Source organism: Podarcis erhardii, assembly GCF_964252035.2.
Source record: "Podarcis erhardii genome assembly, chromosome: 13".
NCBI classification, from domain to species: Eukaryota; Metazoa; Chordata; class Lepidosauria; order Squamata; family Lacertidae; genus Podarcis; species Podarcis erhardii.
This window is the reverse complement of record NC_138502.1, coordinates 15,850,572-15,867,199: the sequence shown is the minus strand read 5'-3', so window position 1 is coordinate 15,867,199 and position 16,628 is coordinate 15,850,572. Positions and strand designations below refer to the sequence as shown.

The 16,628-nt window shown below is 49.5% G+C and overlaps 1 protein-coding gene across 12 annotated transcripts in view; it reads right to left on the bottom strand.

Moving 5' to 3' along the window:
* Positions 1 to 15,622, bottom strand: part of LOC309327778 (uncharacterized protein) — a 63,246-nt gene extending 47,624 nt beyond the window's left edge. For 10 of the 12 annotated variants that reach the window (XM_081837260.1, XM_081837264.1, XM_081837269.1 and 7 more), the window contains exons 1-2: positions 14,711 to 14,786; positions 2,305 to 2,663 (exon numbers count right to left, since the gene is read on the bottom strand). In XM_081837260.1, coding sequence (XP_081693386.1) covers positions 2,305 to 2,663; positions 14,711 to 14,771 — 420 coding nt within the window. In that variant the 5' untranslated portion in view covers positions 14,772 to 14,786. Of the gene's footprint in view, positions 1 to 2,304; positions 2,664 to 14,710; positions 14,787 to 14,868; positions 14,983 to 15,550 lie in introns of those variants that run through there. The other 2 variants (XM_081837268.1, XM_081837267.1) reach the window with 2 other exon arrangements.
* Between the last annotated feature and the right edge of the window lie 1,006 nt (positions 15,623 to 16,628).

Here is a 16,628-nt window from a genome sequence, read left to right as displayed (position 1 = left end):
ATTGCAAGGGCACTCCTGGGTACATACTGCCAGGGTTTCAGTGGGCAAGCTTAAGAAGGCAAACAGACTGCTCACACATAACCCAACGGGGGGCGATTCTTAACGCTACCGTGGCCGTGGTTTTCTTTAAACCTGGTAATTAAGCTGAATGTTGATTGGTCTTTGTCACACCACCACCGGCCCAATTTTGGGGTGGTTTATGGTACCACACTGAGAGCCAAATTCCACCCATGGCAAAGCAATCCAATGGTGCGCTTACATAATTTTAGACTCTGGACTTCACAGTCTTACAGGAAGGGCACAGTCTATTTCTGCACCCAACTTCAAAATGAGATAAACTGCAGCTGCGACAGTATTTGGGGACCCTGTGAATCGCTCTGCTGAGTGGAGCCCTGGGCTTCTGCCCCAGCCCCAAAGACCTACCCTGACTATGCTTGTACAGTTTTACTGCAGGGCAAGTGAGGCTGGAAGCCTGCATAAAACTGGATGAATGTGAACAGAACACAAAGCGATAGGTTGTGACTGCAGGGAGGCAGGTGTAGGGTAAACAGCGGGGGGGGGGGGAGGACACCTGAGCAAAAGATGCCGCCCAGGGAAGCTGCAGAAACCCCCTTCCATGCGGCACTTTCTCAAAAGGTGCCCCCTGCTGGGATCTCCCATAGAAGAGGCCCTCTGCCCCAAAGCAGGTGGCAGAGCTAGGCGACCCACAATCTAGAGCCTTCCACTCTCAAGATGAAGTGTGTGTGTTTCCAACTGCGCCCTCGGGAGAATTTGTTTCACACCTCGTCGCGGGCTCCCGTTCTAGCTAAACAGGTCTAGTCCGTTCCCCGCCCCGATACCCAGCTGCAGGGGTGGGGACTGGAACGGGGGAAGGGAGGGTTGCTGGGCTGTCCGCAAGTCAGCAATGACGTGCGGCTGAGAGAATGCCTTGGCACGCTGCCTCTCAGGGCAGCCTTTTGTGCCCGCTTGGGTGGCACGGAAACCAAAGCTGACAATGCCAGTCAGGGCAGAAGAGAAGGGGGCATCTCTCCCCGCTTCCTTTCGTAGCTAAGCTGCGTGTGTTACTGGGGTGGAGGAGACTCAGCTCCCCCCTTCTGGCGTCATCACCCACGCACCCAGGCTCCACAAACTGGGAACAACAAAAGCCCAACTTTTAAGCCCCAGAACCAGCTCTTCCTCCTCCCTGGCAACAGCGCCTGATATGACTGAACAGCTCAGCATCTGAACAAAACCGCACCTCCACTCAGAAGGGAGCACAGACCCGTGGGCCAAGAGCACAAACTCCGGGAACTGTTCCCCAGTAGGGGGCACATGGGCTCCAGTTTAACTTAGGTTACCCAGTGGGGCCTAGCTGCCACCACTGAAATGAAAAAATACGTATAGCGGGCCCGGATCCTCCAGATGGGGGTTGTGCCCCTCCAAATGTGGCTGGACCCCCAGTTCCCCAACCACGTGGCCCTCCTGATGTGGTTGGCCTCAAACTCCCGTCAGCCCCACCCAGCGTGACCAGTGGTCAAGGATGATGGGAGTTGTAGTCCAGTTGGAGAGCAGCAAGCTCCTCAACCTGAGAGCCGTGTGCTTCCAGTTTAAAATCTAGAAAGTGCCTGTTTTCCATTCTGATTTCCAATATCAAGTTTCTGGTGCTTTCTCCAAAGAGAATGCAAGGCCTAGAGTGGCAGTTCTCTGCACCAGTAAGAATTGCACCCAATGACATTTTTCCATCAGCACCGCCGCCATCCCCACCCCCCCGCCAGAAATTCAGGCTCTGTGCCACTCTACACATTTTCTCTCTTTATGGTGGCAATAACGGTATGAGCTGCATCATTCGGATTTCCCAGCCCAGGTGTATTTTTGGTGGATGAGAGAATGGGGTGGTGGAAGCCAGAACTCTTGGGTTCAGTCAAGAAGGTGGCAAGTCTAGAGGCCCAAACTTGGGTCTTCGGCTGTTTTGGGACTACAACTCCCATCATCCCTAGCCGGCAGGGCCAGTGGTCAGAGATGATAGGAGTTGTAATCCAAAACAGCTGGAGACCCAAGTTTGGGAAGCACTGGGTTCGAGAAAGGCAGGCCTGGAAGCCAGGAGTGCCTGGGTTCTTGTGGAGGGGAAGGGGCTACTCACAGCAAAGAGTGCCAGGTAATGGGACCTTGGCTCCCCAGGGGACTAATGGCTCCCCACGTGGGACCAAGTGGAGGGTGGGCAGGAGGGTGCAGCCAGGCCTCTGGGGAAAGTTGAAATTGGTAGGGAAAGGGGAAGCCGAGAAGCAGGACTCCCAAACACGCCCCCCCCCCGGCAAGCCAACTCACATAGATGAGGCCTGAGTAATAGCGGTCCTTGAGGTTGTGCAGCACAGAGGCTTCGTTGAGGCAGGTCAGCTCCGCCATGTCCTCCACCTTGGTGAACTTGGGCGGGTTCATCTTCTGGATGTCGTCCTTGGCGACCAGCACCTGACGCCCATTCTCAGCAAGCTCCACCAGCACCTCGTCCCCCCGCTCTTCGCGCAGACCGGCCGCCTCAAAGCCATGGCGCTCCGATGGGACCCACACCAGCCGCTTGGCCGTCCAGTCAGCCTGGGAGGCTGGGTTGCCCACCTGGTTCCGATCCACAAACAGGTATCTCTCGGCGCTGGCGTCGCCCCGCGGAGCAGGGGCTCGGACAGCCATGGCTGCGGGCAAGGAGAGAAGAAAAAACAAAAAAGATCAGACAGGGAACACCCCAGTCCTGAGCTTTGGGTGCACAGAATTCCAATGCCCAGGAAATCATAACTGCCCCTGGTGCCCCCCCCCCCCAGTTCTTCCAGGTGCCTGTGTCTTTTTGTATCATATGACTGGAAGATGCTCAGATAAGGCCAGTGGGGTATTAAACATTTTTCACTGCTCCTGTGAATTTCTGCACACATTTGCTTCTCTTATCTCCTCCCTCCACCCCAGAAACCAGAGATGCGGCAAATTTCAGGGCACACAGGCAAAGGAGTGTGAAATTCCCCACTTCTTCGAATGGAAAACACAAAACAAGCATGAATCTTTGAGGAGCGGGATGAGCAGGGAAAGGAAATATTTGAAGCATTGACTTGACTATCAAATACAAAACCTGACCAAATCTGTTGAACTCTGGAACGTCTTAAACAAACATTATCACGCCAATAAAAGAGCAGTTCATGTTTACAAAGTAATCACTGGGAAATAAGGCCTGGGTTTTGGCAAGGGTGGAGTCAATTGTGGGAAAGCAAAAAGTAACTGGAACCAGGACTCTGGGGTCCCCAGCCAGAATACTGTGGTTTTAATGAGCCAAGAGAAAAAGAGAGCCGTTGAGTTGGGTTGGGGACTGTCTGTAGTTGCTACTTAAAGGCTGGCCTTCTAGTATATTCTTATTCATATGTATTTTCCACCTCCCACCATGTGTTCAGATTTTTCCTTAAGACCGAGAGGACATAGCCATTTTTAAAAAAGGTTTTTGTAAGGTCCCATCATCATCACTGGCCTGACACACCCAAACACATTCACGCCCACCTCACTTTCCACAAAATACAAGCCTTACAAAGTTGGAATTCTCTAAGATACTTAACGTATTTCATTACTCTTGTATAGAATCTTACTGAAGAAAGATTCTGTGCACAGTTTACAAGATTCGAGGCATCTGATTGGCATGTGAAAGAGAAAAAATGGGATTGGGAAGCAATATACAACCCAAAGCACCATTTCGATACATGCACAAAATGTTGCAAAATCTAGGGAAACCCCTTCCAAAACAAAACAAAACAAAAAAACCCACAACCATATGTCGTCAAATAGGCCTGTACTCTGAAATTGGTGTGGAAGAGTCTAATAGATTCCTATTTACCCATACACAATAAAACTATAATTATTGGCAGATGAATTAATGAAAGATATTATGAATCAGGATGAAAATATTTTAAAACTCAGGGTTTGCCAGAACCTGTCATTGTATGCAATTCTCTCTGTCTGTCTGTCTGTCTCTTCTCTCTTCTCTCTCTCACACACACACTTTTCTAGTATGAACTTACAAAAACTGGATGGCGGTGGACTCACAGATGTTACCTTCTAGACACAATAAGCAGAGCTGCTCTCAGTCAAGGGACTTAACAAGGAAGCCAGGAACAGACACGGGGAGAAAACGCTAGAAAAACAGGGCCAAAAATGTGGCCGAACAACTCAATTGTGTCACAAAGGTGGGGGGAAACCCCTCAGGAACCCTGGCTGCCTACAATCCGCTATCATCAAGCAAGTTTAACTTCTCCTCCTGGAAAATCCAGGCCCCCAGCCTCTCTTCCCTCATTCCCGGCCTAGCGACCCCAGTCAGCCGCCTGGCTGATGAGCTAGATTTTCCAGCTCTCTCCCACCCACCCCCACCAGCCCCCTGCTGGGCTCGCTGGCGTAAGCTGCAGCCTCGCTTGCTTGGGCTGCTGGAGCCAGACACTCAAGTCCTTGTTCCAGGCGCACAGCCGGCTGCCGGGGTCTCCTCTCTGACAAGAGGCTTTGCTCGATGCTTTGCATGAATGAGACTGCGCTAGAGAACCGCTCTGTCGCTGCTATTCTTTCAAAGGAGCTTTTCCTGGCATCTTGCGCCTGTACTCTCTACATCACCTTTCCCCTGCTCATCTTGGCCTCCAGTGGTTTCCCTGAACCCTGATAGGGTACATGGAAACAGAGCATCCAAGGAGCCAAAACTTGTCTGGTGTCACGTGCTCAGACCGGCACACCCAGAGCCCAAACCCCAGGCTTGCGGGAGCTTTCTGTGCTGACTCTGCAAATAAAAAATTTTAAAAATGGGGGAGCACTCTGCATATGTTCAAAGCAACTCCGCTCTTTGGCGTTTCTTCTCACGTTAGGACAGAACAAACACTCAGGATGTCAACATCACAGCACTTAGTTCTAAATGAGGCGCAGCACAATTTAAGTAACCTGAGTTCAGGTTCTGGTCGGTGCCTGGCTGAGAGACCCTATGTATGATGTCTTGAGCAGGCCCGGGAGAAATATGCAGCATCCTTGGGTAAAGCCCTAGTGGCCTGGCAGAGACCACTAATGACCCTTGTGCCCTGGACGGCTGGGTCTATAAGCTGCCATTGAAATTTCCCACAATGCTCCTTATATAGAATCCCCCCCACATGGTGCCATTCACATGCAGAGCAAAGGGTGGTCTCTGAATGACCAAAAAAGCAGGTGCAGCCCACTGAGCATTGTGGGAAATCAAAATGGCAGCTTCCAGGACCTCCATCAAGAGTCACAGGGAGCCAATGAGAGTGCCCACTACCACTTATGCCCAAGGGAGACCTACCAACGTAGGAGAGAATAACCCACCGGGAGAGCCCCCTCAGACCTGGAACCAGCCCCGGCCTTGGCGTTCCAAGGCAGAAGAAAAGCAGGATATAAACACACAAATCAACCTGGTCTTTGATCTGCCTCCGCTCTGATCTGTCAGTTGCTAGGAATTCAATTATTTCAGGAAGGGTGGGTGCAACGGAGAGAGGCTCGGTGCAACAGGAAAGGTGGGCAAGGGTTGTCGGTTGGGCAGCTTGCTCTCTGATGTAGAGATATGCAGGAAAGTGAGGGGGGACAGAAGAGAGAGAAAGAAAAAGAGAGAAAAGTCTGTGTGGTGCTACGATGGGGGAGGGAAAGCGGCTCCACATATTCCCACAAAGAGCAAAGGGTGGCAGGTGACGCCCTTTGGCTGCCAACCAAGGCAGGTGCAGCCTGCTAAGTGTACCTGTGCCTGGCAACCACCTGCTGAAGCTGCCGCACCCCTGCCCAAGAACCCAGGAGCACTAATGCGCTGGCACCAGAGAAAACCATACATCCCAGGTTGCTCCTTTTTTCCTTTCCTTTTTAATGCTGATGTTTCCTCTCTCCTCCTTCTAGAGAACCCTGAAATACCTTATTTATCCATGTCTAGTACAATTTACAAGGCATAAACAAGCTCACTCCTGTTTACTTTGAATTAATTTCGAACCAACGGTGGTGCCATATTCTAAACACTGACATAAATTAAAACGCCCTGGGTGATCACTCCTCTTCTAAGCTAACCAGATCTTTCTCTCTCTCTTACTCTTACACTGCCATTTTTCCTTAAACATGCTATCTCCAGACTAAAGTAACCAGCCCCACTGCCCCTTTGCAAAATAACCAGAGGACTTCTGGCTCTACTGACCCCTCTACTGAAACATACACTTTGGGAACCCCCGAGCTTTGGCTGTTTTATAGGCCCGTTTACCAATAAGGCGTGGAAACAATTATCTGCACAGGCCCAGCCCTCGAAGTACCACACCTACTGTCTACAGAGGGAAAGGCAACCACAGCACTAGGTCCGACTATATGCCCAAAGAACCCAGGAGTCCGGGCTCACTGTTCCACTGTTCTATACCACAAAGCTGCAGTCCTTGCCTAAAAGGAACCCAGGAGTCCTGGCTCCAGCCCTCGCCTGCCCCGGGCAACTTTTTCTTTTCTCTTCATTTCTGGCAGAACATCGCCCCGGCTTTCCAGCACATCCCGTGCTGTCTGTCTCCCACCAGGCCCCACTCCCACCCCACTGGAGGGGATTGGACAACACCCGAACCAGGCAAGTCTGAGGCAAGAGCAGCGTCAAGCAACATCGAGTCCTGCCAAACAGTGCCCAGCCAAGTGGCACTAACGAGCCAGCTGCGCCCTCGTTAGCTAATTAATTTGCTGAGCAATCCCAGGGTGAGGCCATTAGGGTGGTGGCAAACAATTGCCTCAGGCCCCTCGGGGCCTTGACAGAGCAAAAAGATTCCTATGACGGTCTCTGGTCCTAGAATCTCCCACAGGCTCCAAACCCCCCCAAAAGAAGAAGCTGGTCAAAGAGGGGAGAGAGAGAGAAGTTTGGAACTTACTGAGGCATTTTTCATTCAAGCTCCAGCACACAAGCTATAATTGTCTCTCCCCGCCCCCCGCCCCCCTTAGTGGAGCTCTTGTGATTTTAAGAAGTTGCCTGAGACAGACAGAAATTAACCAGGTTTTCCCCAACATGAGGAAAATGTCATTTGATGAATTTGAAGGCCAGGGAAGAAGAAAAGAGGTTGGAGCCTTATTGTGGAACAGAACTCAAACTAGGGAGTAGTAGGGGATGTTAGGGTTGCCCAAAGGCCCCGAAGAAACAAAGCACACACCCAGCCAGTTCCTTAACAGAGGTGTGCAACGCACAAATCAACAGGTGGAACTTTTCAAGGCAAAGAGCTGGACTTTGCTGCCTTCACATTATCCTGATGGTAAAAGGACAACTGCGGAGACCCCGTTCTGGAGTTGGCAAGTGAGATCTGGGAACCTGAACACACGAGGTTTTCTGGGAAGAAAGCGGGATCTGGCAGAGAAGGCTCAGGAGGTCTTGCTGTGACCCCTACATGCCTGGATTCTCCAGAGAGCCAAATGTAGCTATGATCATCACAAGACTCATTTTAAATAGTAGGTGAATCATTTATTTATTTCATGCTACACCTCATGGATTGCAGCAAGCAGATTATTTATTTAAAACCCATGTGAGGGAACACATTTGCAAGTGAGCTAATACAACATCTTTCCCAGGAAGGGGACGCAATCTTTGGTGAAGGGAGGTGTAGAGGAAAGGAGTCGCAACGATAGAAGGGTGTTTCTGCGTCCTGTGTCCCAGGGATGTGCCAGAAAGAATGGGACAGTAAAAGAAGCCTCCACAGAGATGGGGAAACTGGGGGAACACAGTGGGCTGAAACAAGGAAAGGACAATATGACCCAAAATTTGTGTTGTTTTTTTTGGGGGGGGGGAGTTGGTCAAAGGAGGTAACGTTCCTCCCTCCCCTCTGCTTTATGGAGGTTGCCCTGCCAATGCCCCCTGGCGCTTGCCTGTTGGTTTGAGATTGGCAGCACCCGCAATGGAATCGCAAGAATGCCCTTGAAAACCCACAGCCCAGCTGGTATTGGCAAGCACGGCAACCTGAAGAGCAGGGACAACTTCGAGCCCTCGCCTTTCCGGCACCAAACGGACAATGAGAGAAATGTTGATGGGCGGGCACTGTGGGTTAGGAGAGGCAGAGAGAGAGAGGGAGGGAGAGAGAGAGAGATGCATGGAATATAAAGAGACATTTGGGTTAGACATTTGCACCATACTGAAAAATCTCAGGGTGGAGGGGGACATGCAGGGCTTTTAGGCCCTGTGGGTTTTTGATCTGGCCCGGATATTCCAAAAGGAAGCCGCACTGAGTGGCACCATGCCCAGAGGTAATTGGTTCCAAATGCGTCTCCCTCTGGGGCGCGGCATGGCTAAAGAGGCAGAAAACGCAGATCTGTGCAGAGGTGCCAGTTGAAGTATCTCATCTTCAAAGCTGGTTGAAGATGAGAAGCGAGAAGGGAGTGGTTGATGCCTACTGCTCCAGGGGGGAGAGGCTGGGAGCCAGGATTCCTTGGCACTCAAGGCCGGGAGGGCTCCTCCTGAGACAGAGATGGAGGGCAGGGGAGGAACCCTGGGCAGAAAGCGGAGAGAGGGAAACGGGCTTGAGTGGGTTAAGAGCGAGAAGCAGCATCCCGTGGGATGAAATCGTCCTATAATTGTTAGTTAAGATAGCCACAGGAGTTTGTTTTGCTTGGGATGACCGGAATATTTTTGGTGTGGCTGCCTCCCCAATTTCGGAGGCTCCTTAAAACCCCAGAAGGCGGTGCCTGACTTGCATGCTCTGCTTGATTCTCAGCCACCCGCTCGAACCTATTTGTGTTGGGAGTCATCACCTTCTGCTTCTCACCTGTCAAACTTTCTTGTTGTGGCAACAACCCAAAAAGCAAAGGCAGCAGTGATGGGAACTATCTGCCCACCTCCTCCTAGCACAACATCATAGCACCCCCACCTCCCAAGAAACCAAGGAGGCCTGTTTCCCGTTACCAGCATTGACTAGTGAGGAACCCTCCACAATTCCAAGACGCTTCAAACACACACACACACACGCCTTACTAGTTTTGTGTTCAGCAAACAAAGTTGACCAGCGTTTGGCCGAAAGCAAGCCAAGCGAACGTTTTCCATTCCACATGCAGTGTTAGAAACGCAGATATATAATCTTATGGCCAAATAGCACCTTAAACCTAGGTTACAGTTGCCGCAATGGAATATCTAGGTGCCATTTTTTGCAAATAATAATAATAATAATAGTGGTATCTTGGGTTACAGACTCCACTAACCCAGAAATAGTACCTCAGGTTAAGAACTTTGCTTCAGGATGAGAACAGAAATCGTGCTCCAGCAGTGCGATGGCAGTGGGAGGCCCTATTAGCTAAAGTGGTACCTCAGGTTAAGAACAGTTTCAGGTTAAGAACGGACTTACAGAACGAATTAAGTTCTTAACCTGAGATACCACTGTAATTTCATTTCTATACCACTTTATATTTTAAAATATCCAAGTGGTTTACAACATATTAAAATATTGTATAAGACAATTGAGAATAACACAAATTCAAGCTTCAAGGAAAACATTTCAGATCCATCTCGAAGTGACATTTTGCTTTCCCCAGTCACTAACTTGGCACCATGAGATCCCCGCATGGTCACAACTGGACCCACATCAGTCGTAAAACGCACCTGGCTAATTTCTAACACCGTCCACATAATGCAGCGGAATAACCGACCAACAAACCAAGCAACAACAAAAAAATTGCTTTTATTTGTTCACTACATTTGTAGCCCTCCTCTTCTCCAAGGAGCTCAAGGTGGCATACATGATTCTCCGCCTCTCTGCAACCAGCCTGAGGTCACCGAGTGAGATTGATGGCTGGGGTGTGTGGGTAGGGGGATTTGAACCCCGATCTCTCAAGTCCTAGTCCAAAACTCTAACCAGTATACCATACTGGTTCAGCAAACCAAGAGCCACAGACAAAAGTATGCCACACCTATCTCAGTGGTTTTAGCTTTTCAAGGCTACCAAAAGGGGGAGGAAAGATGCGTCTATGGAGAGCTGTCTCAGCACTGCTAACGCTCCCTCTCCATCTGCCCTCTGCCACAAGGATCTCAGGCTCTTTGAGGCAACACAAACTCAGCAGCACAGCCGTAGTCACCGCAACTGCTCTCGGGGCCCAAGGGAAACAGTGACAGCAAACAAAGCAAACAAATCCTTCTTGGACTTGGCTGAGTCCTCACAGATATTCCTGCCACGGTATCTCTTGGTGTGGAAAGGAGAGGAACACAGGGACCAATTCCTCACTGCAGCTTCTGTTGAACCTGCAAGCTGATCCCTCCTCTCTCTGCTTTTTAACTTAGAAGACCAAGAGCAGAGAGACAAGAGACATAGCATGGCACTTTCAGGCTGTGCAACGGTGGCTGCACCCCAAAGCTCCATGACTGCTTTAGGGATTATGGGCACGGAGGGAGGGAGAGTAGGCCGTGAAAGCAGCCATGTTACCCCCAGTGCTGTGTTTCTGAGGTAAAATACTATGGCAGCTGCCTCTGCAGGGAGGGGAAGAGGAACAGCTGGTCAGAACAGGAAGTGGGGGCCATCCATTCAATAATTATCTGCAAAACCGACATACTTGGTTCAAATACATACATTTAACTACACCCCCTTCAGGGAGCACATCTCTACATTATCTTTTTTTGCTCTGTTTAACTGAATATATTGAGATTGCAGGGTGGTTTATGTAAAACCTAAACCAGGGGTGGGGAATCTGTGGGCCTGTTGTTGTTGTTGGATTCCCACCTCCCATCAGGCCTCGCCAGCGTGGCTAATGGTCAGGGATGATGGGAGTTTAAGAGTCCAACATCTGCAGGGCCAAAGGACCCCCGTCCCCCCACTACAAGGTCAATGAATACTATATAAATGCTATTTCACTTCACATCCAGGTAGGCCTCATGACATTTCAAGTGTATAAAGGTTAAAAAAAAAAAGGTAAATGACCCCTGGACAGTTAAGTCCAATCAAAGGCGACTTTGGGGTGCGGCGCTCATCTCGCTTCAGGCAGAGGGAGCTGGCGTTTGACCACAGACAGCTTTCTGGGTCATGTGGCCAGCATGACTAAACCGCTTCTGGAGCAACGGGACACCGTGACAGAAGCCAGAGCTCGTGTAAATACCGTTTAACTTCCCACCGCAGCGGTACCTATTTATCTACTTGCACTTGTGTGCTTACGAACTGCCAGGTTGGCAGAAGCTGGGAAAGAGCAACGGGAGCTCACCGCATCGGGCGGATTCGAACCACCGACCTTCCGATCAGCAAGCCCTAGAAGAGGCTCAGTGGTTTAGACCACTGCACCACCTGCGTCCCCATCTGATCAGGCTCCATCTGATCTATTCATTTTAAACGGTATTATACCACTTTAAACAGTCACCGATTCCCTAAAAGAATCCTGAGAACTGTAGCTTGCTAAGAGGCACTGAGAGTTGTTCGGAGATCCCCATCCCCTCCAGAGAGCTACAATTCCCAGAGTTCCCTGGAAAGAGGGACTGAGCATTAAAAGACTCTGAGAACTGTAGCTGTGAGTGGAATGGGGTCTCCTAACAACTCTCAGCAGCCTTGACAAATTACCCAGGATTCTTTAGGGGAGCATGACTGCTTAAAGTGGTATAATACCGCCTTAAATGTGTAGTGCTGATGGGTCACCAGTTCCTCTTCTAGGTCTCCACCATATGGGCCCCTGGGGAATTCTGTGCCCTTTTCCTTATGGGGTACAGGAGCAGCCCCTTCTCCACCTTCTTCCCCCACCTACCAAATTTCCAAAATGAACCTCGATTCATTATTTGGCTAGCCAAGATTTAAAGGCAGGAGGAATCTGGGAGTCAGGATAGTTGGCTTTCTTGAGGGAAGGCTATAAGAGATATCAGGAGACCAGCATCCTGGATTCCCCAAGAGGAAGCGTTGGGAGCCTTTGCCCCTCTGAGATGCGGCTAACTTACAACTCCCATCAGCCCTGCAAGTGTCACCAGTAGCTAGGGATGATGGGAGTTGTAGTTCAGTAGCACCTGAAAGGCTGCAGGGTTTCCATACCTGTCCAAGAGGCAAGTAAGGAAAGGAACACAGAAGAGTTTGTAGAAATTAGTCCTGAGCTATGTGACAGGAAAAATGGCACCAGATGCATCAGAGCTGCCTGCCTTGCTGATGCGTCCAATATATCTGGAGGGCACCAGGTTGGGGACGCCTGCATCAGAGCAAGAGGACAGGGAGAAAGGACTCTCCTGGATTCATCTGGAAACAGGATGGGGAGCTATGTGGGTTCTAGCCAAGTGGCTGGGAGCCAGGACTCCCAAGAACCCTGGGCCCCTCTGGGGTGACGGCCACTATCTTTATAACTATCACAGTCACAGAGTGAAATAACAAACCCGACTTGAATGTGTGTCACTCCCCACATATGTGTGGCGTGTGTGCCACTTTTGCGTCTTCCCACATAACCCCCCCTCCACCCCTTTCTGCAGAGCTCAGGGCACGCCTGCTAATTGTTTTGCCGGCCGGCTCATATGACTCCCAACGTATCCAGACCTTTCTGCCAAAATCCCTGTTCCAAGTTTAGGACTGAGCTGGGAGGGTTGGGAGGTGGGGGGCAGGGAGCAGGCTTCCTCCATGGTGTAAAGGCGCCCGTTGCAGCTATAAATACCGGGTTGCCGACAACATAACTGTTTGGTGCTCAAGTCCAGAGGACACATGGCTGTGTGGGGAGGGCAAAGGAAATTAACCAGATCTCTCTCAGTTCTAGCCCCAGCTCAACATGAAACCAGGATTACTTGGAATTAACTTCTTTTTTTAAAATAAAAAAAGCAAAAACACCTCTTTGATTTGTGTAATGTCTAGCATTACGTACAGCACCGCATCCACCCCTGCAGCCCTCTCTCCTTCAAGAATTTGGAATGAAATGCTCACCGTCTGGCCCACTGCTGAACATCCCAACATCTATTACCATGTGTCTCCTCAAACTACTCCTCTTCTACCACCTTCCCCATAAAAAAGTCTGCCTTAAATCTCTGGCCACAGTTCACAGAAATATGAAAAACACATGTGACATCAAGGATCAGGAAATAAACCCACCGCCACCACCATTTCCACTGGCCCAGCTGAAAATATTCACCTCTCCTGGGTTATGAAATCAGACAGACAGCCTCTTTGGACACAAAGCACTTCCTGGCTGCTAACTAATGGCCAGCAAATGCCTTTTGAGCGACGCATCCCACATTTTGTTGAGTGGCAGGCATGATAAAAGAAAGATGGTTCTTAAGACTCAAATATATTAACTTTCTATACTAAACCGCAACCTAACAGGCATCCTCAACTTTTCATTAGTTCAGTAAGTCTGCCTTTCCCACTTGCATGTCTGAGTTTTAAGAACAGATGAATGTGACTTTATGAAAGGCCTGGTGGGTGGGTGTTGAGGGTCATATAATCCAGAAACCAAATCATCTGTCAAAAGAAACCCTTCAGACATTTAAAGGGAGTGAGGGACACTAGAACACACACAGCACACAATGCCCTCATTCACACACTACACTAAGCCAAACCATGGTTTAGGGCAAATGATCAAGTGTACAGGATCTTGAAAGACGAGGTCATATCCACTTGAGCTAAGCTATGGTTTATTGTGTTGCCTAAGTCCAGGCTCCTGGTTTAACTCTCCTAGGCAAACCATTGGCTGCAAACTTTAGGACAAACCTTGGTTATTGCTTATGGTTTGCTTGGAACAGCTAAACCATGAGCCTGGACCTGAATGACACACTGAGCTAAATCATGCCTTGGCTTAGCACAGCAGCGAAACAACAGGAGAGGAACAAAGTGGGCAAGTATCTCCTCTCCAGGCTCTTGCAAGATTTGATCACACACACTAAGCTATGGTTTAGCTCAGTGTTACATGCAAACTGAGCCAATGGAAGGGTTGCAACTAATTTTGCCAATTCATTTAATGAATTAGGTTCTAGTCCACAAAAGCTTATGCCACCAAAAAAAATAATAATCATTAGCCACATGACTCTTTGCTGTTTTCATTACAACAGACTAACACAGCCACACACACCCCTTTGGAATTCACCATTCTGTTGACACAGCAAGTTCCAAATGCTAAGCATTCCTCGGATTTGCAGATCAAATCTGAGCATTTTGGTGGACTTTTAGATAAAACTCTGTAATTGGCTTGATTAAATTCAGATGGCGCTTTCAGCTGTCTTGAATTAGAGGTTAGACACATGCAAAAGAAAATCACCAAAAAAAAACCCACCACAAAACAAAACCCCAAACTACAAATACCTCACTTTTTCAGCATGAAAACACTCCGCTGCATTCCTGAAATGCTTTATATTATTTTGGGCATAATACTGTACTCAGAAATTCCAGCACCTTTATCCCAATGTGCAATGAATGCAGGCATCCAATCACGCTTTCGGTTCACTGGGTGACACATTCAGCCGCTGAAACCACCCAACGGTCTCCCCGCTACTAGAGCATGGCAGATATATAGAAATGTAGAGGCCACACAGAATCACATTATCCTTGAGAATTTCACTTCTTGCAGAGAACTCTTTGCAGTGGGAAGCCTCCATTGCCAAGCCACCTTGGGAGACGGAAGACAGGCCTATTCTTGCCAGTAAATCCAGGTGTACGAGGGTAACAACCTGCACCCGTATTCCACATCCTTCTGCAGTGCCATCTTCCATTGTCATTCCAAACCTCTTCGGATTAAGTCCCCTTTAAAACCTCCCATTTCTCTTTACATTAATAGTTCTGTTTCCACTCCCCAAGCCTCGGCAAAAACACCTTACCAGAGGCCTTTGCAGTACAGTGCTGTGGGTATTTCTCCTTGGCAGGAATAGTTGCCTCCATCCCATTTACATCCTCAGTAGGTTTGGGGTGAGGTTTTTTTTTATTTAATGCTACCGGGTCACAGGCTCAAAGGCAAGAAAGGACTGCATATTCATACCTGAGCAAAGCCCAGAATAGGGTGTAGGCGGGGATGGAGGAGGGAGGAGAGCATCAGAAGGAACCCTGCAGAAATTCAGCAGCTGACATTCTCTGGCTGGCCACCAATGAAGGGCTAGATGGATGGAGGGACGGGCAGGCAGATGGAGTCATGTATAAGAGAGACATAGGGAAGGGAATGAAGAGAACAGATTGAGGGATGGAAAGCCACGCATCGCTCTCTCGCTGGACACATATAAAGGAGCATGAAGCAACACCGGTGCACAGATCCGCAGAGACAACATGATCAGAAGCGGCAGAAGCCGAGGCAGAAAGATCGGGGGGGGGGTGGGCGGGGGCGGGGGAAACTTGATTTATCATCTGGGGATGAGGAGAAGACAAATCTAAACAAATCCCCACCACCCCTCCCCATCATGCAATGCTAAGTGTCACATTTTCTGTCATTTAAGCAAGATCACCCCACAAAGGATCAACCCCTCTAAGGAACCCGATCAACAATTTGGAGCACGCTACTATGATTAAGGCAAAAAATGCACAGGCACGCGGACCCCCTTGCGCCTCCCACTCCCCAGACCTTGGCAGAGCCCCTTGCCAGCCGCCGTCAATGAGACAGAGAGACTCGACCAAGGAGAGGAGAGCAGCGCAGAGGGAAGAAGAGGGCCCTGGACAAGGCTGCACCGTACCTTAGCAGATAGGAGCGAGAGAGAGATGTTGACACCTCCAAGGCCCAACCGCAACTGAGCAGCCACGGGCGGGTGGGCGGAGTCCCGGCGCCGTGGCCACGCCCATCGCGGCCAATCGCAAAAAAGAGGGAGTGGCAGCGGGGCCGCTGGTGGTGGCGGGGAGGGGGGGAATCTGACAGCGAGACAAAGATAGGCTGAAAGGGGGCAGCGACACCCCCCCTTTCGGGTGGGGGAATGGAATGAGTGACGGGGGAATCCACCAACCAGAGGCAGGAGAGCGGCTGGGCCCTCTTGGGCGCTGAATGGGTTTCTTTGTGTGTGAACAGATCGTGAGGGGCGGGGGGCGAGGAAGAAGGATGAATGGGGTCTATTGTCTGCTGGGAGGGGGATTGGGATTACGTCAGAAGCTAGGACCCCCCCCCCAGCCTTCCCCCCAAACCTCTCTCCCCCCCCAAGGGTCACGCATTTTCTCCTCTGCAGTTCCTCTCCTTCACCCGCAAAACTAGGGACTCCCAAACTCTGTACAGTACTCAGAAAACTTGCGCTGCCAAATAATAAATTAGTGATAATGCTTAAGGGCTTCCTGTAAGTGTCTCTCTAAAGAAGGGGTGCCCGATCCATGTCTGGATGGATTTAATATTGTGTTCGTGCTTATGTATGTATGTATGTATGTCGTTTTAATTCTATCAACCTTTAAGGGAACAAAATCTCTGCAAATTGTCCAAATTAAGATGAACGTGGAAAAACCGGTCGTCTGGAAATTACCACAGCCCAGTATCACATGAAGTGATGATACTTAAAGAATGGTGTGCAACTGCCTTTTTTCATAGTTGCTGCTTCTTACCTTGCTTGATTTCTGTTACAATTTCACATGTTTCACAAAATTATAGACTGATCCTGGTGTTTCAGTATAAATGTGACAAAGAACAGTAGTTCCACGAATAGTTTGCATTTACAGAAACTTTCCCTGACATTGCTGAAACGTTTAAAGGATTAAAGTTAATTTCGCTGTCTGACAGTTAACAGTGAACTAACTTGTTTCTGCGCTTAGCACAATTATCTTAGCTGATGATGATTA